The 26,901-nt window shown below is 40.4% G+C and overlaps 3 protein-coding genes across 3 annotated transcripts; 1 reads left to right on the top strand and 2 right to left on the bottom strand.

The window, feature by feature from the left end:
• Positions 1 to 2,718: 2,718 nt before the first annotated feature.
• On the top strand, positions 2,719 to 3,772 carry LOC112464286 (endocuticle structural glycoprotein SgAbd-8-like). Its single transcript, XM_025031191.1, has 2 exons — positions 2,719 to 2,820; positions 3,266 to 3,772. The coding sequence occupies exon 2, from the start codon at positions 3,267 to 3,269 to the stop codon at positions 3,663 to 3,665; it is 399 nt and encodes a 132-aa protein (XP_024886959.1). The 5' UTR covers positions 2,719 to 2,820; position 3,266; the 3' UTR covers positions 3,666 to 3,772.
• A 3,891-nt stretch (positions 3,773 to 7,663) lies between these two features.
• On the bottom strand, positions 7,664 to 11,231 carry LOC112464288 (endocuticle structural glycoprotein SgAbd-4-like). The gene is given in 3 exon segments (XM_025031196.1): positions 7,664 to 8,441; positions 11,057 to 11,165; positions 11,167 to 11,231. Coding segments are annotated over 3 exon segments (540 nt in total). The 5' UTR covers positions 11,217 to 11,231; the 3' UTR covers positions 7,664 to 8,060.
• Positions 11,232 to 23,518: 12,287 nt separating this feature from the next.
• LOC112464289 (endocuticle structural glycoprotein SgAbd-8-like) lies at positions 23,519 to 26,514 on the bottom strand. The gene is made up of 3 exons (XM_025031197.1): positions 25,840 to 26,514; positions 25,331 to 25,697; positions 23,519 to 25,023 (listed from the first exon to the last, which is right to left on the bottom strand). Exons 2-3 carry the CDS (start codon positions 25,340 to 25,342, stop codon positions 24,634 to 24,636), a joined length of 402 nt encoding a protein of 133 aa, XP_024886965.1. The 5' UTR covers positions 25,343 to 25,697; positions 25,840 to 26,514; the 3' UTR covers positions 23,519 to 24,633.
• Between the last annotated feature and the right edge of the window lie 387 nt (positions 26,515 to 26,901).

Here is a 26,901-nt window from a genome sequence, read left to right as displayed (position 1 = left end):
TCTTATTGTAACTATTGTTGCTTCACCTCTATCTTCCACCGCCTCCCCGTTTCTTTTCTGCCAGAACAACACTACCGACGTCACCAGTAATTCAGTTAAACTCAAACTATTTTTTCAAATGTTATATATTCTTTTATATTTATTTAACAGACCGCGATAAAATTTGAATTTTATATTACTCTCTAAAACTTTATTTCTTTTTTACTATCTTATATTAAAACTTTTCCCGTATTCTTACGGATTTATTTTTTTTGTTATCACATAGTCTGGAAGTAAAGTTTGTAAAGACGCTCAAGAAAGAAAATGGCGTAAGCGCTTAGAATAGTTTGTGAGCCACTTTTGATCAGAGCTTGTTCCCGAGTCTGTTATTTAGATATCGGCCATTTAGAATTGCGTGCGCGCGGGTAATTTTACGAGGAGGACGCGGAGGAGAGGCCCTCGCTTTACATGTGCTTCACATTGGCCGTAAAACGACATAAGTATAAGCAAATGTTAAATAATGGGCGAAGCACGCGCGCGCGCGTGTTTTACGCCGTAAAAATGTTTCCTATTCGTGTCGCTCGCTCTCGAGCCTCAGAAAGGTTAAAAACTGCGAGTACGTCTTCGGCATCGCATCGTTATTATGCAATTTTGCCTCGTGCAGATTTTCAATCTGCCCATCCTCCAGGAGTGAATGTTGCATCGTCGCGCGCGCGCGCGCGCCTGGCATATCTGCCAGTGAGCCTCATTTCAACAATGAGTGTTAAATAAAAATATTGATAACTCGCATCGCGCGGTACTATTATATCGCAAAGAGTGTCGCGAGAAATCTCCGGCTTCGATTTTAACGATCCTTCTGCGAAATATCGCTACGAGATGCGTATCCTGTTACGGGTATCAGGTACATTTATGGCAACTGACAAGGTAATTCAATAGTGAGTAATGAAACTGCATTACGCAAGCGATCGAAGAAAACCGCTAAAATGAAACGTTCAATAAACGTGACATAATTCTTTCTGTGCGATAATACATCGCATTTACCTAATTTCGATAATAAATAGCTGTTTCGATTATTTCACTTTCGTTAAGCTTGTGTGTGTTTTTCGCCGTAACTCGGTATGCGCGGCTCATATTTACATAATTCATACATTCTTACGTAAAAATCTAATAAATTGTATCAAATATTATAATTACATTTTGTTTTTAATGTTCAACATTACAAACTATCTTGATTATTGCAGAAGCTATTTCAAATTATCTTCTTATAAGATTGATTAATTTTAAATCTATATATATAAAAGAAGATGTCTTGTTGACTGACTGACTGACTGACTGACTGACAAACCCCTGAACCTAGAAACATGAAATTTGGAGAGTGTATTCCTCTCATGACGTAAGCACCCACTAATTGTAAGAAGGGATTTCGTTACCGATCTTCTAGAAACCGGTTTTTTTAATTTTTTTAATTTTTCGGGAAATAATTGACCGAATGTCAAGATATACCCTGATATCGCCGATATCAAAGAAAAATCTATGGATTGGCTGTGTGAGCGTGCCATCCTGTGGATGCGGAAATCTATTGGCGTTATATAAATATAAATATACGTTATCATCTATTTGCGTGTCTTATTACATATGACCTCCGGGGCGAAGCCCGGGTAACCAGCTAGTAAAGAATAAATGATTAATAATATTTCTCACAAAATTACTTATTGTAATATTTTAGTTCGAATCAGTTAGAAGGATCGATTCAAATTGAGAATTGATGAGCAATTTTAAAGTAGCTTTCCAAATATATTCTTTGCCGTTCTAAATTTATATAAAATTTGTCTGAAAATTTTATTTGTCTGAAAAACTTGTCGCATTCTCATAAATATTAACTTTAAAAGTGAGATTCAATTTCTATATCTGTTTCTCGATTTTGTTTATTTTTAGAAAAAGGCAAAAAATCGAAAGAGAAATGTGAGTCGCCTTTAAATTAATATTTCCGAAAACAACAATAATGTGCGAGAAGCATATTTCAATAAATGCGAATGAACTGTTAAGAAATGGGAGCGGCAGTATATCACTTGATTAACGCTTAATAAAAGGCGCGGTTATAAAAAGAATATAAATGACCGCAAAAAAGCTGGATGTATACGAAAATTGCAACAAAAGGACTCGCATAGGGATAAACGAGCTAACGACCCATCGTATGTCGCAGCTGTCGGGCGTTAACGATAAAAAATCATCCGAGCGCGATGCACATCGATCGCGAAAGGAATCCCGAGGAAAAACGAGTGGATATACAACGTACGTTTCAAAGGTTAAAACACTACGTGCATTTGCAACGTACTTGAACTCCATTTATGCATCTTTGTATGGAAACGCGCGCGAAACAATTGCGACATGTTAAACTTTTTCAATTAATCTGAAAGTTATAAAGTTTAAAGAAAATTTTGAAAATTTCCATTTTAATCGCACGTAAGATTTCGCTCGTGTAACGTCTCTTTTCTTGCTGAAACCCAAAAAAATAATCGTCGCGTTTGAAACATTAATGGTAGCGAGTAATAAAGTAATGATAACGAGGCGGTGACAAAATCGCAGCGACAGAAGCGCAGAACTTTTCCAATTCCAACTCGCGATATGACGTCTTATGGAATACAAAAGCGGGTATAAAAGGCTTACGGGTTTTCTTTTACGATGCGCAGCGGTCTATAATAAAGGTTCGAACCGGTATCATCGTGGCATTTGAAATACGCCGATAGCACAGGGCACTGCTATCTATAAAAGGAGGACGCGGTGGATAAACGCTCGTCAGTAGTACCGTGCACGCAATATCTGGAAAACGAAGCAGTTGAGGTAAGAGTCGCGCAGAAGTCCGTCTCTGTCAGTCAAATCTCAAACGGCGCTATTGCAATTGCTCTTGCATCGCTATAGTTGCATCGCTTTTTTGTAATAATTATTTCAGAAGCTTCAACGAAAGTTTCGAAATTGTTTGCAATGCACTTCTCATTTACGATTTTAAATTACACCTTTACATAGCTATTACAAAAAAAATTCAATATGTTAAATAAATACTGGATAAACAAGAGTCTTCGCGTAAATCAGAAGTTTATAATTTTCTTCATTTCCGATGTTGCATTTATAAATTTTTTTTATTGTTTCATGAATTTTGTTAAAAAGTGATATAAGTTGAACTTTACAATCGAAATTTTAATACCGATTTACACGAGCGCAACGTCAGATCCACGACTGGCAGTCGAGCGTTAGACGAATCCTTAATCTATCTTCGATCTTACCCCAGGATGAATCCGCATTTAATTATCCTGCTGAGCCTGGCGGCAGTAATATCGGCGGCAAATGAGCCGATAGCCATCGTCAGGCAGGAGCAGGACATCAGCCCGGACGGTAGCTACTTCCTGAGATGGGAGAGCGCCAACGGGATTACTTTCGAGGAGCAGGGTGTCCAGAAGAATTCTGGCCAGAAGGACAAGGAGGCTGAGGAGGTACGCGGCTCGGCGTCGTGGACCGCGCCCGACGGGCAGAAAATTAATCTCGGCTGGCTGGCAGATGAGAATGGCGCCGTTTTCCAAGGGGCGCATCTGCCGACCCCGCCGCCCCCGCCGGAAATTCCGCCCGCGATTCAGCGTGCCCTCGACTGGATAGCCGCTCACCCTTCCCAGGAGGATAGAAACAAAGTGTAACTGATGCACCTCTTGCTACAGACACGTTGAAAGATCATGTACTGCGTATGCTTAGCTTGACATCGAATGTAAAAAGACAAGTTCGTATAAAAATTTCGTATACCGAAGGAAGATTTAATTCCTCGTCCCGATTCCTCGTTGACGTCGTTTCATGTTATATTCTGTTTTAAGTGTATCCAACGTGCAATCAATTACGATAATTGTGATATTGAATTGTGTTTGGGATAAATGCGATATTGAAAGATTTTATTATAGGGAGATAGACTCAGTTATAAAATCATTAAAATTGATAACAGCTTGTTTTTAATGTGTATTATATGAGATCATTAAGAAATAAACGCCAATTGTCAATTATATTATTGGAAAATATCGTGTTGTCATGTTTACTTCAATTCGCAATTATTCCAGTTAACTAATTTAAACAATTCTATTAATCCGATTAATCATAGATAACAGATATACAGAGAAATGGAGAGAGTTATTGATTTTAAGAGCAGAAATCTTGTAAGTTAATAAAAAAAAAACCTCAGATATATTCCCATATATTCAGCAATATAAAAATCTACAAGTCCAATGCAAATTTATCCATTTACTTCGAATGTGCCTAAAAGAAATTATTATACGTTATGAAAACATTCTAGATCCGTAATCGGGTATTTATTTTTAAGGATCTTTCTTTTAAATACATCATTGCCTCTCGACGTCGGAGGCACTTTTCTTAATAGTTAAACAATTGTCGGGCGAACAAATATTTGTCCTTTCGCGACGTACAGCCGCTTTCTTCACCTACTTTGTTAAAGAATTCGCAAAAATATTCCGAGAGCGGCTACTTGATGTGAGACTAGCAAACTCACTCAAGTTGAATGTGGACAGACGGTTATGCGGTAATAGAAAAATCGGGGTCAAAAATGGTCATTGCGGTGAAGGAGGAAGATAGAGATTGTTATGTAAGCGAATGATAGCGAGAGTTCTCTTGCTGTCGCACTGTCGACTACGCTCTGTCTTCTCGAAACTGGAGATAATGTAGCAAGACAGTTCAAGCAACAGGGTAATTACGCTAATGGTAAAATGCGCATTATGAATCGTTTTAACATTAACTTAGTTAAGTTCTTATATACGTTTTTGTATATAATAACTTACTTAGTTCTTATTTACGTCCCAATAATTTGAAAATTTAATATTTTTATAAAATGTAAAAGTAAATTAAATTAATAATTGAATCAAGAAGAAATTCGAAAAATATTAAGAAATATCTCTCTGTTTAACCTGACATTATTTAATTAATAAATAATGTACACAGTTTATACATCATTCACGTATTGTATTACAGCAATTATGCAGTAATTGGTGCCCCGCACTACTAGGTGCTCATCTAGGTCAAACGTGCGAATGTAAATAGACTAATCAATTTCCTTTCTTCAATCTTTCCGTTCTTTAATTTAGTTCTTCTTTATTTTTACTTTGATCCTGCCTCGTTTTTAATTTAAAATGACTGATAGACGTCAAAGTGAACGCACGCGTGAACAAACACGAACTGCTCGTTCCGCGGAAATATTCACGTACGCCAATTATAATGTTAAATTGTTTACGGAGGTGCACACATATATATGTATGTGTTTTGCTCGCGCGCCACCGCGTTTAATTTGATAATTAATACCAAGCGGCCGCTTCATAATTCGGTTATAAATTCCGCGAATCATGTTTCTTGATTGCGGCAGCAATTTCGATTCGACGGCACGATCATAATCGGTATTTGTTGAATCGCGAGCGCAAATAAGACTGCGATAGATGGGATTAATCGAGGCCGGATAATCGAATTTATGGGTACTATTAATAAACATTATGAGTCGCCGGGCGATATCATCGCCGATGTATCGCCGATACGCGCATCCTAATGCGCGCGTTCAGATTAATATTTTGACAAATGCGAAATTGTTATAATATTTGTAAATTATAGCGGCACCGCGATAGCGTACCGGCAGATACGTTTTCTGCTAAGTATATAAATGTACTACGTGACGCGTACACCGGAAGAGACACGCTTTGGCACACTTTCTCTAACCGCGGATAATAAAACCGCGTGCTGCAAGAAGAATGCTGTTGCGCTGAGACAGTGCAATAAGTAAATAATTAAATAATTTTCTTTGAGCAATTCAAATAATTTCAACTTACAGAACATTTATATAAGATTTGCCATTTTTGCGAGATTTTCTTATCTCGATTCAAAATTTGTATCTTTGCGGATATAGGAAATATGGCTTTTTATCAAATTTTGAGTGATATATAAGGTTTACCAACGATTTCTTAGTCGGAGGAAACTGCACTTTTGGGAAAAATGAATTTGAAGCTTGTATACAATTTGTTTTCTCTTTCCCTCTCTCTATGGGAATAAACTTTGAAAGATTCAGCAACGCGCGAGCTTGCGCTGGGAAGATTTATATAAGTTGCTGTTACGTGATGCCGCAACAAATTTAGAACACGACTCACGTCGTGCTAAACGGCAATACATGACGAATGTCGCGGCGCCTGCGGTGAAAGTTCAATGAGTGAACGCCGCGAGGTATAATCAGTTCCGGTTTCTCCACCCTCGCAAAGCTGTCAACGTTAATGTGTCGAATCGGGACGACCCTAGACGACCTTTTGGAAAGTCCCCCGGATAGATGACTGGCCTGCGAAAACGACACATTGCCCGAAGATTATCTGCGATATCATCGTGACGTGTTAATTCTCGATATCAGGGAAGTGCGGAGTATCGCGTATTCGATCATTAGAGAAAGAGAGAGGAGAGATGAAAGCGGAGAGAAAAGAAACGCGTTAGCACTGATTCCTATCTCCCGTGTCTTAGAAGTGACATGGAGTGACAGCTTTGGAGATTCGCTCGCTCTGTGTACGTCGTTCCTCTTCGGACGGCAGATCTCTTTGTGCTCGATCGTCAGTAATAGCGTAAATCACGGGATAGGATGAAAAGAGTCATGAGCGGAGAATGTGTCAGAGCTAATTTGTATTTGTCATGTGCTAGCGTGGAATGACAGCTCGCCTCGATCTTCCGTGCCATCCGCCCGCCCGCCCACCGCGTGGGAGAGGAATATTTTTATTAACCCCTGACTACCACAGGTCGCGGGACTCACCTGAGCGCGATGTCGTCATAAAGAAATATTAAAAAATATAGTTCAGACTGCTATGCTGTGACGTAAATTGTAGCGCTGTGTGTGTCTACAAATTGAGATTTATTCCTGTATGCAACAAATATCTTACTCGAGCTTGATGTCATGGCAGGCTTGTATGAGAAATAAATTTAATTAGATTGTTACCCGGTGGTGCCATGAATACGTGAATCGTTAACGCGCGAGCGGTTAAGTAAACATTTTCCATCGTGATGTCTAAACTCTCATTGCACCAGGCGAACGTAATTGAAGTTCGCTTGCGGTCCCCATATGACGCGCGTTACATAAAGCGCCACGTCTTTTGTCCACTCCACGTGATTGATTAATGATAGCGAGCAAGGTCCGCTGTAATAAAGACGCGCGCAGCAGCTGTGTTTACAGCGGTGTAATATCTTAGTAATAGTCGCGCGACTTTCTATCGTAAATCAGGCCGACGTAATTGCGATGGCCCGACGTCTACTATATATCCGCGTACTGTATATGGGTGATTGTTGATGCTTGAATACGGGATTCACACAGGTCCACCTTTAACCGCGCGTCGAACTGCAAATTCCGGAAGTAACCGACGCGAGCAAACTGAATAAGAGTATCTTCGATCAAGGATTAATCCAATCAAGAATTGACTTTGTTACGCGTGTATTAAGGAAGTAAATTAATTCTTAATTTGCAGAGAACAGAGATGGCGGAGAGACAGAGAAGTAACACACGCTACCATTAACCGCAAATTTGCCCCGCATCCTTCCTGATACGCCCGAAGGATTCGCAGCGGAATCTTGCACGCATTTTCGCGTGTCTCGCCGAAGGGATCGGGCCTATTAATAGAATAGCAAAGTCTCTCCTGGGATGCAACGTTTATTCTTAATGCACCGTGACATATATGTCTAACGATGAGTTAGTTACATAGTCATGGTACATATATATTTGCGTCTCTTCAAATATATATAATATATTAATACAATACAATATATAATAAAATACGCATGTGTGTGTGTGTGTGTGTGTGTATACAATATCGCGTACAATAAATATTTACAACAATTTGAACCAGAGCAATTCGTGTTCGTTACGAGGGCGAGGACAACGACACGCGGCCGACGACAGCACTCGCGTCGTCCGGGTGTCACCGTGGGTTCATTATATTAAAATCGTCTTCCATTCTCATGGCGGAATAATTATACTCGTGGAGGTCGTGAGATCACATGCTGGACGGCGGCGCCGGGGGGTCGCTGTTTTACACCTGGTTCTCGTCATCCTTGGACGGATGCGCCGCGTTCCACTCGAGGGCCTTCAGTATCAGCGGCGGGATTTCCGGCGTGGTGGGCAGATGAGCGCCCACCGGCTGGAAGCCGTTCTTGTCGGCCACGTACGTCAAAGAGATCGCCTGGCCGTCGTCGCTCGCGTAGCTGAAGCCACCCTCCGCCTTCATCGCCTCGTCGTCGGTGCCGACATCCTCCAGGTGGCCCTCCTCTTCGGCCTTGATACCGTTACCGGTCTCATAATTCCACTTGTACGACCCGTCTGGATTGGGACCCTCCTGGCTCTGGCTGATAATCGGTATTGGCTCGTCGGCGGGCGCTGCCGCGGCGCAGACTGCCAATGCGATTAAGGCTACCTGGCGGTAGAACGAAAAAAAGTATGCAACATTAATAGCACGGGAGATAAATAATATATATATTCAATTCGGGAAAAAAGAATTTAGACGTAATCGAGCTGATCGCAATGACGTATTTATTCTAGGTGGAAATTTTAGCTGAAAAGTTACGTTTACTGTTAAATTTTTTATATAGAGAAATATAGAGAATATTTAACAGTAAAGTCAAATATTAAATTTATTTAGAATAAATGCGGTCCAAGCTGGATTTTGGTAGCCTAATAATATTTTTTTATGTATTTTTTACGTATTTAAATATTAAAGTCTAATTAATGTAATTATTTTGGTGACGTAAGCATGGTATTACAGTACTTTTGAACAAAATTAATTGCTTTCGTAAAATCGTGAAGACTGATGAGATTAGTATTTATTTAATAGCCATCATTAAATCGTTAAAAAACGCTCGATTAATTTATCATGCCGCGGTGACAGATATACTGTCACGACTATCTTAATTAATCTTTTTTTCCCTAAACCATGTCTCATCCATGTGTTGACTACATTTATAGTCAGCGTAACTTTCACATCTACGGTTAGGGGACACACTTTAACAGCTAAACACAAACAGTGAATAGAAGATTTTAATAGTGATTGATTAAGATCGCTTGAACATGGCATTATGTTACGAAATTACGCGGTATTGATCATTGCATCAAAATTGAGATTACAAATGGGCAAAAGATTCAATACGAGCGATGAAATGAAAGTAAAAGTAATATTCATTCTTGGGAATTAAAGATACAGCAATTAATACCGTAGATCAATCTATTGGTCATAAATATCAGATGGGATCTCAATTAATGTGATGATTGCGCGTAAACACCCGCGGTGAATATAATTTAATACTGGCGCGCAACGATAGAGTATCGAAGTCGCGGTATATCCGATAACAACGCTGGATCGCAGCGCCGAGAATTAAGTGACCTTAGTAAACCGCCACCGGTTAAGTTTCCAGGTGCATAAACATCGGATGAATATTAGCCTTCTCGTTAGCTTCCCTGTTTGAGGCTTACGTCGTTGCACAAGTGTTTATGCGGTGCGCGCTAATAGCTACCGCCACTTAGATATTCACGAAGACGCGATTTGCACAACGTGACGATTCACGGAATAATTAAAAACAAAGTTCGCATTCCAATATAATTATTCACCGTCGAAATATTAGATATTAATATTGAAATATTTATTTTATCAAAATATTAAAGTTTTTGAATTTTTATATATTGTGATCTTTTTGTTTGTTATAATCCAATTTAATTTTAACATCAATATTCAAAATTGTTAGATCGGTCGTGTAGCGACGGAGAAAGCTCAGCGAATCAGTGGAAACGGGCGCCTCGCGTCGCAGTAGTGATATCGTTTTGAGTCAGACATCACGACGGAATCGCGGTAGTATCAGCGTTATTAGGTCAGACGCCGCACCTCGTGTAAAATAAGCCTCACAGTGCTGACGATTCTTGTTACTATTTTATAATGCTACAATTTTTCGAATAATTATCTGACACTGCTAATAAGTCGATAATTCTTAATCGGGACGCAAAAAAGTTAATTTCTATAATAAGATTATTGAAATAGTATTCTGAAATTATTCAGTAAAACCGATTTACTTTAATACATAGATTATTTAGAAATTGTTGCACTGAACAAATTATACCGAATATACTGCTATCGAGAACTGAAATGATCAATTATCATGTTTTAGGGAAATACTATAATGTTTAGTAATTCTTCGCTTTAGGCGGTTTACTAAATATCGTTGAAATGCTGATAACGCACTATCGATGAAACATATATCTCTATTTTTATTATTTAAATATACTAAATATCTTTGAAAAAGGAAACGAGAGGGAAAAGTAAATTAATCAATTTAATAATTTATATATTGCAATAAATTTACGGAAAATCTAAGAAAAATGTATTGTTATAAATTTGGTAAAAAATTATAAACTAATTGTTTTGACTGCTTTGGTACTTTTAGTGTTAAAATACTTGAAAGTAATTGAAAAAAACAAGACACCGCTATCTCGCATTTCTCTTTCCGTCTCTTACAAGATAAAACTTTCGCCAAAGAAAGATCGTTTCAGCTCCCGGTTAAAACATCCTGGTATCGTTCATTGTTAAGCATTTAGTACACGAGAACGTTTTGCACGCGTTACACGCGTAACATGGCAGATTTTGAGTGTATCCCGACGGTGTCGATCGATATCTTTACACCAACGATCCTCCGGGATACGCTACTTACCCTCCGATCCCGGCTCGCCCCGCGCGTTTCTACCCACCGACATCCGAGTCCCCGGAGCTCTCGGGTACGCTATACCGGATATAATCGAGAAGTGTCACTTACAACAACGTAACTCACAGGATACTCCGGATACGCGCACAGGGAATCCCACCGCCGGGGACCGGAAATGCACGTCAGATTCACACGACCCAACTACGATTACCGGCGCGTATTGTCTCGCGGGCGGAAGTGCCCTCTGGCACTCGCTCTGGCATATCCTTGCTCCCCAGTCCCAGCCCCCGCCCCTGCTCCCTTCCTTCACCCCCCGAAATTTCTTTCCTCTTAATTAAACGCTTACCAATGACGTGTACATGCTGCGGCAGTAATCGCTGATGGGCAAGTGTTTATCAAGCCCCGCAGCGCTCGTCGTATATATACCCCTGGAGGCATCACCAACACCACCGACAGCCCGATGCACCGACGGCCACCGGCGTTACGATAGTATGTAGGATGCACATGGGGACACACAGAGGGGCCGCATGCGGGGACAGACAGGGGGGTTTACACGGATCCACGATTTAACACGGCGTCGCTAACATGTGTCTGTACGCGTATATGTGTAAGTGTGCGTCGCCGCCGCCGGCGAGCTGTGAGAGACAACACACTCCACATCAGCGTCGAGGAGAGACCATCTTCCCTGAGATCACCATGTCACACTGCGCTAAATGTCATCGGGTCCCCCATTGGAGGATGCTTGCTCAATTGTCACAATTTTCTCTAACGACGACCCGCGCGGGGAATCCGCTTTTTCCTTTCCGTTGAGCAGTCGCCCGGAAGCACGGAAGCTGTGAGCTTGCGGTCAGCTCCGAGGTATTCTCCCCGGCGCGTTTAAGTACCAACATGCATTCTTTCTATCGTCTCGTTCATCAAATTTATTCGGACTTTTTAAGCATTATTGTCTAAAGAAGACGCGAAAGAGATACGCGTAACGCTGTTGTGTAACGTCTCTCGGTTGCCTCTTTCAAGCCCGTGCGCTCCCGCTATTTTCTCTCTTACGGCGAGTTCAAGGAAGTCGCCGTAACGCTTTTGGATACGATAAACAGATATCTGGAAGGTTTGGTGGATAAAAATATAACGTCCCTGTGTTGTAGTGGGCGTCTATCGCATTTTCAATCATTCGTGTATTCGAGTGCCGTTACCGTCAGATTAAAAGATCGAGAGCGAGTGCTCGAGAGAGACTGTTTCGCCGTGCCGCTGTCGCGCAGATTTATGTTGTGGATTTTTGTAAAAAGCTGTACTCTTCATTTGAACAATGCATGCGTGTGACACATATGAGAACAGCTTAAACTCGTATCTTCCATCGGATTTATTAGACGGGCACCGCCCATCGCTTCGGCATTTTCCTAGCAATATACGGACACGGATAAAATTCAATTCTTTTTCCATTATTTTCCACTCTTTTTTTCCCTAGTTTTATTGTTTCGTCACTCACACGCAGGTATTGCGTAACGTTAATCGTCGCCACTAATGCGCGTTTCGCATTTCTAATCAGCAAATCACGTGATTAAACAATCGGCTGGTCAAATGGCTATTTACCTCGATTTTTTTCTAATTGCAATTACTCACGATCTGGCGCGACGAAATCAAACGGGGAATCCTGCGCCCCCCCCCCCCCCCCCCCGGCCTTGTGAATTGACTGACAAACGCATGACACGCGTGGTCAAATTGTCCCCGCTCTCTAATCAATCGGAAACGGCCTGACAATCTCTCATTATCGACGGATAATTATGTGAAGCGGCCGCGCTATATCGCATTTAGCCTCGTCATGGCTGAACTTTCCGTAACTGTGAGAATAACGAGCTCCGCGTTAAGCGTTTAATCGAGGCGACTATACAATCGAGAAGTTTCGTGAAACAAAAAAAGAATGAAAGAAAGGACCTGGGCGGCTACAGGTCCTTGGCGGTAATGGAATTGCGAGAGAAACAACTGTACGCCGAACTTTCTCGCTCGAAATGGGTTACGCACGATTTCTGGGAACGTTCCCTCGCACGCGCGACAGCGTACGTTCTGCAAAGCAAACACAGGGGTCTTTTTCTGTTTTGAATACGCGGAGTCGCGTAATAATATTGGAATTTTTTTTCTCTCACGATATTATTACGTAAGAGAATTAAGTATTATTAATGCGCGACAGTGCACGATGGTGCCACGGCTGATATAAAGCGATGCATGTGCCGGAAGCTGCGAGATTATGCATGCACCTAACATGCGTATCTAATTAATAATCAATGCTATACCATTGGGATGTTTGAGATTGTCAGTAAATATCGCCGATCAGATATGTTAATGTCTCCGCACGAGATAGAAGGGGTTATATTTGTCTGGGAAATTCCGCGCCGCGTTCGCGAAGTATATGCAGTTGCGATTAACACGTTGCCCGCCCAGAGCGAGTTCTTTTGTATATCTTATCGTGTGCGCCACAGTAGGATTTTCATTATGACAAATATGTAATGATTAAATATTGTGTAATATAATTAAATAAAACACACGAGTACTGTGTTAAATAACGAATTTCAACTTTAATACTCAGCTATTTGTGTCATTTTTAATGTTATATTATAGACTTTACATTAGATTTTATATTGGATGGCGTTTATTTTCTTACAAAAATTTTAAAAAATTAAAAAAAAATTGCGCCAATTATTATTAATGATCACACCAGAATGTCACTGAAAAGTCAAATCATCATGGCAAGCAACGCATTAAGATACAAAAGCAACACGAGATATTAATTAAAATATATATAAGGCTCTCTTGATATTAAATATTGTATAATAGAGTCGACTTTTGAGAATGCGATGAAAATGTAAATTGTCGAGATCTTCGAATAGACTCACGATATCGTCGAGATTAATTAGTAAGTTAATTAGTAGTAATTTAGCGACGTCTCTCACAGTCCCTCCTTCTCTCCTCTTTGGGAAAACTTCGGGGGGGGGGGGAGAGGGAGGTCGTACATTTTCCTGCGTGCGATTATTGATCGTGGACATTACCGGCGAGGTATACCGATGTAACATTAGACGGGATCCGACGGGGGAACAGTGAATTATGTCTCGATAGGCATTAGTTTTCTTCTTTTACGGGAAATGTAAGGGGCACGTAGCAGGACGATAAATTCTCGTGTGTCTCTAGGAATGCCAGCTGCTCGCCGCCGCGCCGCGCCGTGTACCCGCGTGATTCACAAAGTCACGTCATCGATATATTCGAACGATTTTCTCGCGGGAGCGCGTTTGTATTTTGCGCTCGCGAGTCGCCTTGGAAAAGCGTGAAAAACCGTGAGAGTTGGTTTAAAATGATCCGGTGATCGGAACTAGGAAGGGAACTAGGAAGGCGAGCGTCTCTCTTGAATGTCGAGGACGCTCGACGTGATAAATGCTAAAATGCAACTCGCGGTTGCTCATTGAATATTTTAGCGTGCCGCGGATTATAACGAAACGTCGGCTCGGCGTAAGTACACAATTTACAGCGCGATAATTTTGCGGTGTGAGATAACATTTACAAAATCTTATATAAAAAACAAGAGTTTTGTTCAATGTGTATTTTATTCATGGTTTAATTTATATTTTAAAATAAAAACCACACAAATTTGTATTTTTTTTTTAATTTTAATAAAACATAATTTTTAAAAAATAACAACTACTATGCTTTCTATTATACATAACGTTATATGTACAACAAAATTCTAGAAAAACATCACTAAAGGTAATAAAGTACTTCGCGTAACAATTGTTTTAATCGATAAAAATACAGTTTTAAAAAACCTTTTTCAAAGTTTTCTCTAAAATTTGTTTAATATAAAAAGACCAGTCGATTTTTTCAACTTTCATTAAATCACTGTCGCGCGGTTTAAAATATACATTATGTTATTGAATTTGCGAGTCCTGCGGAACATGGGTTTCGGACATGGAACGTTAATTGACGCGCAAAGGGAACTGGCTGAACGATCGCTATCTCGGCCGGTCGCGGAACGGTCGTCCGATGAATATAGGGGAAAGTTAGCGCGATACGTTTGGGCTTTTAATTAGCCGTATTACGTAACGCGGCTGCGTCGCGTAGGTAGGCACAAAGTGCGAATAAATATCAGTCGTGAAAGCGACTAACGACCTGCGTGTTTATCTCGCGATTTAGGAGCGCATTCCCAAAGGGGGTTCATCCCGAGGAGATCGGCCGCCGCCGCGCCGTGCGATCGTTAATGTAACCGAAGTTCCCGCGAATCATTAATTTCCCTCGTCACCCAATAACATTTTCGCGGTTTTATCTGATCGTTTGTTAACATGGCGCGTGAAGTCTCTCGAAACGGTGGTCACTTTGTAAAAAACGAGAAGATGTTTCGCGCGGAGACGTTTAATCGCGCGTTCTTTTCGGCGGACTCGAATCCATTATAAAAACAGCGATCACGTGTAAAAATCCGTAACCACGTGTGCCTAATGTATCGTACGTCAACGTTGATGATTTACTTAGACGATAAGCTATCAACTTTCATATTCCGCGAAATGTACTTGCTATTTAAACTCGCATCTTTATTGGCCGTTTTGCATTTCCATACCTGCGAGTCTTATAAGACGTCTCGTTACTCATTGCACACACGTACAACGAGATAACTCAAGGGGGAAAAGGGGGTGAAGAGAGAGCTTAAGGGTCACAATCGATAAAACCTGCTGCAACTGTGCAGCTCCGGGCGACGCATCGTCTTTCGCTGACCAACATTGCGGGCGATGCACCGCGATACCTCCCTCATTTTTTATTCACTTGACAGATCGGACACCGTCCCGATACGGGCGTACCCGCTGCCGCCCACTTCTCTTTCTACCCTGCTTTCTATCTCATCGGTATTTACAGTATATACGATCGCCGTGTCCTCCCCGTCGCATATCGACTAGGTATCGCGATGACGAGAAAGTTTGCGGACTGTGTAACAGCGTTTCGCGATATTACTTCAGGTAATATCGACGTGTAATAATCGTGCCCTTGATTTTTACACATCTCGGCCGTGCCGTAATCGATCACGATCATCAAGATCGATCCTCCGCGAGATCTGAATTCGAGACTTAATTAATGAGGCACAAATACAGGTTTGATTGTCACTCGAGGTTTTCCATGCACACGGACAAATCAATTACGAGAAATCTATATATTTTTACTTGGAACTTTAAATTATTAAAGTTCTCCAAAATTTTCTATTAAGAGAATTAATAAGTCGGACATCCTAATAAGTCATCTCATTTCGACTGCAAAAAGAGATAATAGAAGGAAGAAAGAAACTTTTAATAAAAAATAATGACTAGAAAGAATTATTTATATTTCTCTGAATTTATTTACATTTTTATTGATTACTTAACACAGCATAAACACCAGATAATTTATGCTTGGCGGCAAACGTAATCGCGTATTGATAACAAAAACTACACAATCAAAATGATTGCTATAACGACGATGATTGTACTCTTGCCCAATATTTTAATTGGTGATTAAGAGAAGTCCGAGTCGCACGTGTCGTCTCGTTACCGCGTACAACAACTCTTTTCTCCTCGTTTTCGGTCGACAGTCTCCGACCGAAAAATCGCCTGAGGATGTACCAAATTAAGCGTTGAACATTTTTTTCAATATTTTACGAAGTACACTTTAGCCAAGCGTAATTTGCATCATAACCAAATGTAATTTTTTAAACTGATGTATTTAATTATAATTGATTGGCAGCTACTTTACGGCGTTATTTATGAACTAAAAGAGAACAACGTTCGATTTCTTTAATTAAGATCTTTTTATGATTTCTAAATATTTTACTGTAATATCATTACGGCATAACTTCTGTAGACTTTTTATGAAAAAAATTTTTTATGAAAATTTAAAATATTTTGTTTTGTAAAATATATAAGAAATAAAATAAGTAATTAACTTAAATAAATGCTCAGTTATGATAACTTTATGAAAACTTTGTTTTCAAGTGCAGAGACACACTTTCCATAAAAATTTTCTAAATTCTCTATTGGTGTATTACAATTCTTTTATTTAAGTAACCTGAAAATGTTAAGTAACGTTATATGCTTTCGCACTCGTGTCAATCATCCAGCACGCAATAATACACTCCGTATGCTAAACTTGCGCAAGGGTTTCGCTAAATGATGCCTGAAATATCAAAATCTCGGCTTTATGTGTGTACATCCGAAAGGTTATATGTGCACGCGCATAAGCGTATAATATACTTTAGCTTTAGCATACGTCGATGGTCACTGATGCAATCGCCAATCGTCCGAGCATTATCTTGTCTCCCGATGAGAACACAGACACACAGGAACGTATAGAATGATCAAATATAATTGCGTCACTATCGGCTGTTTTACGCGCCTATACTGCGCGCGCGTGCGCATATGTGTGTACGTGGCACGCAATCCGTGAGAATAACACTCGCGTTTTTCACGATCTTTTTGAACAATATAATTAAATCGGCATTAGCCGTTTTTCTTTTCCCAGCCAATCGAGAAGCAAATCCTCATCGCACGCAACCTGCGTTCGCGTAATCGGGATTTACAAAGCGATCTATACAAGAATACAAGTTTCACAAAGTTCCACAGCTGTGTGAATCTGCAATGCTAGTTTCAAACGTTTCCTTTTTTTATATTTATCGCAAAATAAAATATTTTAAAGAAATAACGTGCAATGACATATTGAAAAGTCACAAAGATTATTTTACGTTTAATTTGCTTCGCGACCGCAGATTTGTGACTTCGCTTTATTAATCGGGCATTCGCCCTGTCGATTTCCGGCGTCGCGTTTCTCGCACGAACGAGCCCGACGGCTCGACGGGCTCACGAAATGAACAACGGCGCACGAAGTTATTGATCATTAGTCGAAATGTCAGCGATAAACGCAAGCACTTCAGCGCCAGGCACTTGGTTCCTTCTGCATCGACGTAGGCGGATAATTCGTATATTGCTGCTAAGCGAATGTCCCTCGCATGGCCCAAAGAGAAAAGTTTGAAGGCTGTTCTGGAAATCCCGGTTACAATTTTAACGATATTAACAATTTAGATATTAATTCCTTTGTTTTGAATTTAACAATTTCGATATTATTTAAAATCTAAATATTATTCTAAATAATAATTTATTATAATATATAAATATTCTTAATAACTATATATAAATAATTGTAATATCTAGACATTATTTTAAAGATTATTTATAACGTGACAATATTGCGTGGTCAACATCGATCGCGGCTGAGCAAGGGTTGGATAGCTGCGTTTATTCGCAGTAAGTAAATGTGTGCGATACGAGGGTGGACGACAGGGAGAGGTTCCGTTTTATCTATTCGAAACCGATCGGTTACGCGCGACACTTCTCGTTGCATGTACGTTTGCCTTGTCCATTCACGCTGCAGTCGTTCGACTCCATACGGTCGCATACCGCGCGCTCGCTCGCCCTCCCCTCGCTCTCCATTCTGCCAATTTCTGTCTTTCTCCCTTTCTCGCAGTCATCTTTCGTAGCTCCCATTCAAGCCGGCGCATTCCTCGAGAGATGCGGACGGAGGAGAGCTGGTAGGCGCATCCGCGTGCAACCTTTCCTTTTCGACGCGCGGCCTTAAGGAACAGCCGGCGTGAAGACGTGCCTCTATATTGCGACAACCATCCCAGCATCGTACGTATAAGGCCGCGGCTTAGCAACGCACGTCTCCACCAGATGATATTTCGACTCGTGCCGAGTCTCTCGTGCGGGATGCATCGCCGCGCATCACCTCACGTTCGAGCGGATCCTTCACCCTTCGTCCACCGACTGTTATCTGGGTCCGTTGACTCAGACTGCAGGCTGCACAGCCTCGTTTGTTTCTCTACTCGTTCTCTATGTAATACATATATCGCAATATGGGATCCTGTAAGTCAGTGATATTTTAGATGCTAAACAAACGTTCGTTGCATATATGTATAGTATCGGGAGATTTGCCAGATCGCTTTCTCAATTGCTCTTTTAATCGATTGCATCGACTCCTTGAAAGGTTCAAAGATGCTTGTTGACTCATCATAAACAGAGAATTATGTCTTGTAGTGACAATACGGTCTTATATAAATTTATAATAATTTTCTTATTTTTTATGTTTAATAAATATTTAACATAAAAGAACCATCCATTACGATATCATTTATCATCTTTTGATATTTAATAGAAATCTTCAGAAGTTTAATTAATAATTAATTTTTTTTCCTCTTGATTTTTGATATTATAGAAGAACATTTTATTATTTAGAATAACGACGAAAGAAATACAGATATCGTATCGTTATGACGTCGATCTTATTATTTTACTTCATTGACGAGTCTTTCTTGCAGTTTAATTAACTTGGAGTTTAATTAGCCTTTGGAAACGAAATCGATGAATTGACCATCAACGGCATTTAAAGTATTTTTATATTCTTGAATTTTTATTTTAAATACGTCGAAATTATTGACAATATTTATTCGTTTGATATACAGACACACTTGCGAAATAAAATAGGTCAGTTATTAACGTTTACGTATCATTGTTATTTATAGTTTTTATTGCAATCCATATATCTTTTTCGTACCGTTTTCCGATTTACTGAATTAAGTCTAGATTTGTAAAATATCGCCATGTGACTGATAAACCTAAACGTGAAATACACGTTTATATTGACTACGCCATAAATATACTCGTAGTTACTACATCGTCATGAATGATTAATGAATTTTCCTACAACATGGTATTTCTACCTCAATCCAAGATGAACCGATACTCGAAGATCTTGGCCGTTTTATTTTTTTTCTCGCGTGCAAACTAATGGCTGCGTTCGTTTAACAGCTGCATTTTTAAGCTGCAGTTAAAAAGTGCTATTCCGATTATTCATCCATAACATATTGAACCGCGCCAGCGACGATGCCTCAAATAATTGCTAGCTTGTTAATGGTAATATACGCGCCAATTATTCTATTACATCGAAATTGCAACTGCGATTTGCACAACGCTTTTAACCTTCCTTACCGAGAAACCTAGGAAAACGTTCGCGTTTCTCGACAACAGAATGTTCTTCGTCGCTCCTCGGAATATCCGTATAGGATTTCTTCACCGGTGCACAAGCATGTCCGGGATAGGATTTGAATCGAGTATGTTGCCGAAGAAGAACAACGCTGTTTCGCGGATATCGAGCCGATCGGGGAATTTTTAATACCGCGCAAGAGAACGTGGGGGAAGAGTAGGTATAAGCTACACTCCCGCGTTAATCGGCCGCCTTAAAAGTCGGTCGCGCGCCGTCCCGCCTCTCACGTACGAATTGTCAAAGTAATTTTCGCGCCGTCTCCAGGAGAAGCAGCGCGTTTCACGCGGAATGAAAGTAAAATTCAATTCGGCGCGCGCGTTACGTCTTCTCGCCTGCGGCCATCAGGCGCTCTCTTAGAGCGTTCGTGGTGGATACTTATATGTCAAGGTCGCTCTCCACACATATACACACGCACGTCTTACAGTGGCTTGTACTCCCGTCGCTGTCTTACATTTTGTTCGGCTTAAGTTCGCACGCTCATTATCGAGGGGATTGCTTTTTTGCGGAATATACTCGCGGAGTATGCGTGCTGACGCAATTGTTATCAATCGACCCCGAATTCAGGCTCTGCCATTAAAGTTGAGATCGGCGAATGCGAATACGTTGCGTATACTCGGGCTCTGGCATGATCATCATTCTTTCGCGATTGGAAATTCTTTTTTAAACAAAAATTTGCAGTTTCTTGTTGATTTTCATGACTGGATAATTCATGATCCACGGAGTCGTACAATCTATGATCTATGATCTATGACATTATGTTGCAAGAGGCGCGCGTCGAGAATCGTCTCGCCTAATCGCGCCGAGGCAAAGCTCCGGCTGAAAAAACTCTAACGCTCGTAGTTCTTTACGAGACGCATTAAGACATACATCGTCGCGTCTGTATACCGCTTTCAGCGAAACGCATAAAAGACCGCGGAACGGAAAATTTATCAGCGGCATAAAACCACGTCAAAATGCCACCGCGATCGGTTGAAGGGTTAACCGCGCCGAACTTCTCCCAATTACAGCTGTAAATTAAAAGAAGTTATTTGAAGAAAAACCTTTTACCTGTATATTGTAACATATAAATTGCAGAGACTATACGTCGGATCGTAAAATCGAGAATACTAAAGATAATTGTCTTAAGCGTTTTCGCGACTCGGTGATTAGCTGTGAAGAGTCGCACGGCATCTTATTATTCCGTTGAGATTATTTATCGGTTCTTAAGCGCGCGAACGTGACTACGCGATTGCACAGGCTGATACGGGAATCAATCGGATCGTCGAAAAATCTATAACTAGTATCTAAAGAGTTCGCGCGGGCCGACATCGTGACGAGGAAGACTTTCTCCTCTGCGAAGGCGCGATGCAACGAAATGACGTGCATACCTGAGAGGAACCGATGAGTAATCGGACGACCTGGTTTGTTGGTCTAGTTACAGTTACATAACTACGCCGCCTAACTCAGCGAAGTCTTTAACGAATATCGAAACGCTCTCTCGGGCGTTTATTAAGTTAAACAGACATAAAGAAGTATAACTAACTGAATACAATAAACTAATTTTTCGGAGATTATAAAATAATTTCTTATGTAACTGCTGAGAAGAATAATGAATAACAAAATATTACAGAAAACTTAATCTTTTTATCATCCGTAACAGAAAAGAAAAACATTCTACTGGGAAAAAGGTTTCTACGTCGTTTGTGCAATGTTCTCAGAATCTCGGAGCTGCTTTAATTTATTTGTAGAAAATAAACTCGAAAATACCGCTGGGACCTTTGAAACCGTTCCGTCCGTGCAACGATTCGATCTCCAGGTCGCGCCAGTTGCAATGAAAGAAGAGGAGAGTACAGTGCAAGGAGAAAGATCGGGATCAGATCAGATCCTTCGAGCGTGCAACCAGCTATTATATCCACCGCCCGCGGAGACGGACCTCAGATCCGTGTAGAGATATTTCGCGCGAGGCGGTTTCGCGTATTTAATTGACGGTGCTCGATGTCTGTCGACTAAGAGACGAACCTTACAAAAATACGATATACGATGTTGAGAGTATAATGAGATTTCCACACGAGCGACGATTGTTAGAGACGATTGTCATCTTGTTCCATTGCTTATTATCATGTTTTATATAAAAGGAAAAAAGATTAAGTCTAGGCCAGTATTCATATATTCAGATCTTATATTTCAGACCGTCTTAAGCACAATCTTAAAATGTTAAGTCAATCTTAGAGTATTAGCATCTTAAGACATTACTTAAGACGGTCTTAAAATAAGAATGAAACATGAATACCTAGTATCAAAAATCAAAATTTGCAAGAAACGTTTAAGATTTCATTTTTCCGGATTTTATTATTTTAGACTGACTATTTTATTCATAGCGAAATATCTTATTTGCTTCCGTGAAGCAATTACCTCGTGTCGGGGACCACTCACACAACAGTTAATCGCGATGCATTTTTAAAACAGTCACACTTTCCGACGCGTCGGTCGTGCCAGAGCGTATCTAGAACTGTCAATCGCAGTAATTCAGAGCCGGGCCGTGATCTACATGACGGCGGAACACGCGCGAGATCTACGATGATCGAGCCCGGCGATTAGATATTTCGAGGTGCATCCAATCGTTGCATCCGCTGATTGCGAGACTCGTATGCAGATTCCGGTGGCGGATACTACCGAGGTACGAGGCTTGTAGAGATGTAGGGAACTTCGATTGGACGGTATACACAAGGCAAGGGATATGAGGCAAGAATTAATAGGAATTTAACGAGATTCAAAACGACGAATAATTTATTATAATGATGCTCTAGCCGACTGATAAATATTAATTGCGCCGTAATTTTCAGTTCTATTTTTATATAAAACATAATGTTTAAGCTACAATCCTAGGCGTCCTCGATTAATTTAGAAATCAATAATTAACGAACAGAATGATAAATTAATGCAAATTTGTCGTAAAAAAAAAATCGGAAGTAGAGGAAACTGATTGGAGGAAATATCATCTTTTTCCGTTCAGCGTAGATTTCTTGAAACACGCTCTCGAGATAGAGTGATTTACGGGAGGAAAGATGCCACACTCCGAGATTGAAGAGGCTCGTCTTGCCGCGGAAAATATTTTCAATTTAACGTACGAGAGACAGAGTAGACGCGCGAGAGCGTTTCCCCGCCGCGCCGCGCAATTTCGTCCCATTATCCACGGTATTCCTTGGAAGCGCATCAGCGACGAACCAGTGATTTAATCGTTCCGACCACAGGTATATATACACGTTGAATATGGAAAATACCTTAGGAATAAATTAATTTCAAGGATCGCCTCCTCCCGAGCACAGCTCGTAATCGAGCGACGCTCGTTTGGTTGGCACACGTCGTCGTATTTTACATCTCTATTAATGCATACATGCGTAGAAGGATTCGCGCGTGAAGGATCCGATCGACGGGCCGATACGCAGTTTTGTCCGACACATGTATTAGCGTTCGTTTTAATCCACATAGGCGTTTCTTCTTTTTCGGCGCCGCGCCGGACGCGTCGCGTCGCGTCGCGCGCATCGTCCAGGAACAGCCGGAGCATCCTGAACGTCGGACGCTCGGCTAATGCGATGTCGTAATTCTCGTTTTTATACCCGCGGCACGTCCCGCCGTAAGACGCGAGCATTTATCTTATTTAAATCGCGCGCTTTTGTGTATCCGCGAGGATACGTGCTACGCGAGGATCGTGTCGCTCGTTTTGGATTAGCGCGCGCCACTCCGCTCGCGTCCCCGGGAGATTGCTCGCCCAGCGCTATTTCTCAGCCGGAATTGCGAAAATCCACCTTCGGGGATATTCCTGGACAAAGTATTGCAACTCACGTGGCGATTCTACGAGAATGCGGCGCGTAAATTTTGACACGAGATTTTTTTTGTCGCGATTCTCTTCGCGGGAATTCAATCAATTCCTCTGAAAAGGCATAAGGGATATGTATATATTATAAAGATATAGAAATATGTGATTATATAATTATACACCTGGAGATTTACGAAATTTCGCGAATTATATTCGATCGCCAATACGTTTCTCACTATTTCGTCACATTCGATCATTATTGCGTCATCTACTCGGCTCATCATTAAATGTTGCTTAGTGTTTATTCGTATAATTGCGAACTAGCTAGCCCCGACCAGCTAGCTAATTTGCGATCACCGACGTATTCAAATCACGAGCGATCTGATACGTTAATGAGCGGAATAGTCGTGATATGTTTAACGCTCGGCAGTCAGATAAATTTCAGTCGAGGAAAGAAAGCGTGAGTCAACGTTCAAGCACGTTTATTTTGTCGATAGAGGCAGCGTTTAATATAAACGTTTAATATAAACGTTGCTGTTACGGTGGCTTTGTATACACAGTATGCGCGCTACGTGATTCCTTAATTAATGCAGCAAGTGCTAATTGACTGCGCTAATTCGGCTCCGGGACAACGCTCTCGCCGAAGGAAATTTGCTAAATTATTTGAATGCGCTAGAAATGGAGCGAGAAATATAAAGTCCAAAAATCGTAATTTCAACACGTTTAATTTCCAACATTATAGATTTAACAGTTTCAACTTCCTGTAATTATATTGAATTAAGTATTTAATTCAGTATTATTTGTGAGTATGAGACAGATGAGACTATAACATCATCCTGAATTGGCAATTTGTTCCTTCTTCGTTTCAGGTTTCAAACTCTTCGCCAAAATAAATATTTTATACTTCACGTCCTATGTTGTATATTTTTATGTCAACGGTAGGAGATGTAATTTCGTACGCGAGCTGTTTGCACGATCATAGAATCGCAGGATCGCTGAGATTTCAGTCTGAACAATGTGTGTACGTTACTATAACGTTTCTACAGGTTGTCCTCCTCGGGATGTTGAGCGATGTACTCCAAGGCTCTCAGGATGGCGTCGGGCACCGGTGGCGCGACCGGTAAATGCTCACCATTAGGATGAAAACCGTTTTCATCGGCAGTGTAGCTCAGGGCGACGGGGTTGCCAACGTTATCGGAATAGCTGAAGGATCCCTGAACGCGAATAGCGTCCTCGTCTTTGGAGATCTGAGCGAGCTGGCCCTGCTCCTGCACCTGGATGCCATTTCCGGTCTGATAGCCGTAGCTGTATGAACCGTCCGGATTCGGTCCGTCCAGGTGCGAAGCCACGATGGGAATGGGAGTGTTTTGCGAAAAATTCGGGGGTGCGGCGAATGTAGCCACTGCGAGCACGCAGAAAAGTGCGACGGTCTGGAAGAAATTTGTTTATGATTAACTCAGAAGGAAAATGTCTCTCAAAAGTATGGAATTTTGTTACATGGATTATGTAATATTTTCTAACCAAAATATATATGAATTCAAGTCTTATTATATACGTCCGCGTTATTATAACTGGCATTTATAATTTCTTAATAGCAGCTAATTTAGAACGGATTTGTTTGACTATCGAACACCATTTGTAATATCTTTTTAATAAAAAATCGTACGATAAAAGATGTAAAAAAATGCTCAGCAGCGTGAGTTGGTGATTTTTTATTTTAATCTTGTTAAGACTTACCAAAGCGTTCATGATGCCGATGGCGACTGTGTGTCCAGTTGTAAAACCGAAATTCAGGAGACGCCTTTTATATAGTATTGCCGAAACCTTGCTAAATACGAGTATCTCCCTCTTATTGATAGATTTCTGGCTAGCACGTTGACATATACGTACGTTGCGACATTTTCGACGAAATTGATAGTGGGACGCGAGGCAAGATGACCGCAAAATTGGCAGTATAATGCCTCCTGAATGATATTCGTGACACTCGTGTTTATCGAAGCGTCTGTCGAATTTTATGCGAAAGTCGAATGTAACACGTTTGGAAATATCGCGCGGAGATACCACATTCCAGAATTCTTTCTCGTCCAATTTTCGAACTGTCCCTCTATTTAGAATATTTAGATTTAGATGAACGATTACGTGAGAGATTTTTTATTTGTTATAATACTTGATATTAAATATATGGTTGATAAAAATTCTTAATATTTACTTTATGTTTGCGAAAGCAAATTCATTTGTATCCTTACCGAGTCTGCCTTCGGGGATCACAAAGTAAGCACGTGTGGCATGCGCTTACCTAAGGCTGTCAAAACCCGAGATCAGTTTAGTCAAAATAGCTGCGTGTTTGTAGACAAGCTAAATAGCCTATTTTCGAAAACTAATTAAAAGATTATTTTAAAAAGGCGAGATAAATTGCCAGTTTAGAAAATCCACAACGAAGTTCAAGATCCGACACTCGTGCGCGTTTGAAGGCTAACTTCATCGCGTGAACATCACTCTGTAAAATATTGAAGATGACAAGGTAAATCTTGTGAGGCAAACACGCCTCTGCCACAAAGGATTATCCCTTTGCGTAGGGGCCGGGAGAAAGATAAAATTTCCCTTCGCTAAGTCGATCATAAATTTTTCTCTTAGCAGAGAAGCGCGCGGCACCACCTAATACGATGTCAGTTTTCGCCCGCATTCCATTGACCCGGTAAACTCCTTGTGTGAATTTTCGTTACTTCGTGCAACGTTCGTAAATTCAGCCAACGTGTAACAAATCCGTGGATCCTTGACGGGCGCAACGTAAGCCGAATACGCAACTTCATTTATCATTTATCATGACCGTGTGACAGGTTGATTGCGCTCCTGCTTCTTAACTATTTTCTCGGATAAATGAAGATTGTATGTAGTATTTTAACTTCTAAATTATTTTTAAAGAATAATAAAAAGGTGTTTAAAAGATGTTGTCACTCCACAAGAAGAAATTTCACTTTATTTCAATAATGTATATGACGAAAAAAAAGATTTAATTTTCTTTTTTATCGTGTATATTTTATTTTATACTTTTTTTGTACTTAAATAAAAATTCTCATATTCACGCATTTTGTTTGAAAAATAAGATATTTTTGTTTTACAAAAAAAAACGCTTTGTAACCTAGTTTGATATAATTTAAATATATTGAATAAATTTTTTTTATTTTAGCAGAGAGAATAAACCGTTCTATCTATTCTTGTATCCTTGAAGTTTAATTTATGAGAATTTCAAGGTTTTTAATTGCTTACGATAAAATATTATATACATACATCAAAGGATTATTTCCAGT

This window comes from Temnothorax curvispinosus, unplaced genomic scaffold (assembly GCF_003070985.1).
Source record: "Temnothorax curvispinosus isolate PA1 unplaced genomic scaffold, ASM307098v1 QBEX01014078.1, whole genome shotgun sequence".
NCBI lineage: Eukaryota > Metazoa > Arthropoda > Insecta > Hymenoptera > Formicidae > Temnothorax > Temnothorax curvispinosus.
Note: the sequence above shows the minus strand (reverse complement) of the source record. Positions and strands in the feature narration are given on the sequence as shown.

Coding starts and splice junctions, on each gene's coding strand:
- LOC112464286 (XM_025031191.1), top strand. CDS start 3,267: ATGAATCCGCATTTAATTATCCTGCTGAGCCTGGCGGCAGTAATATCG.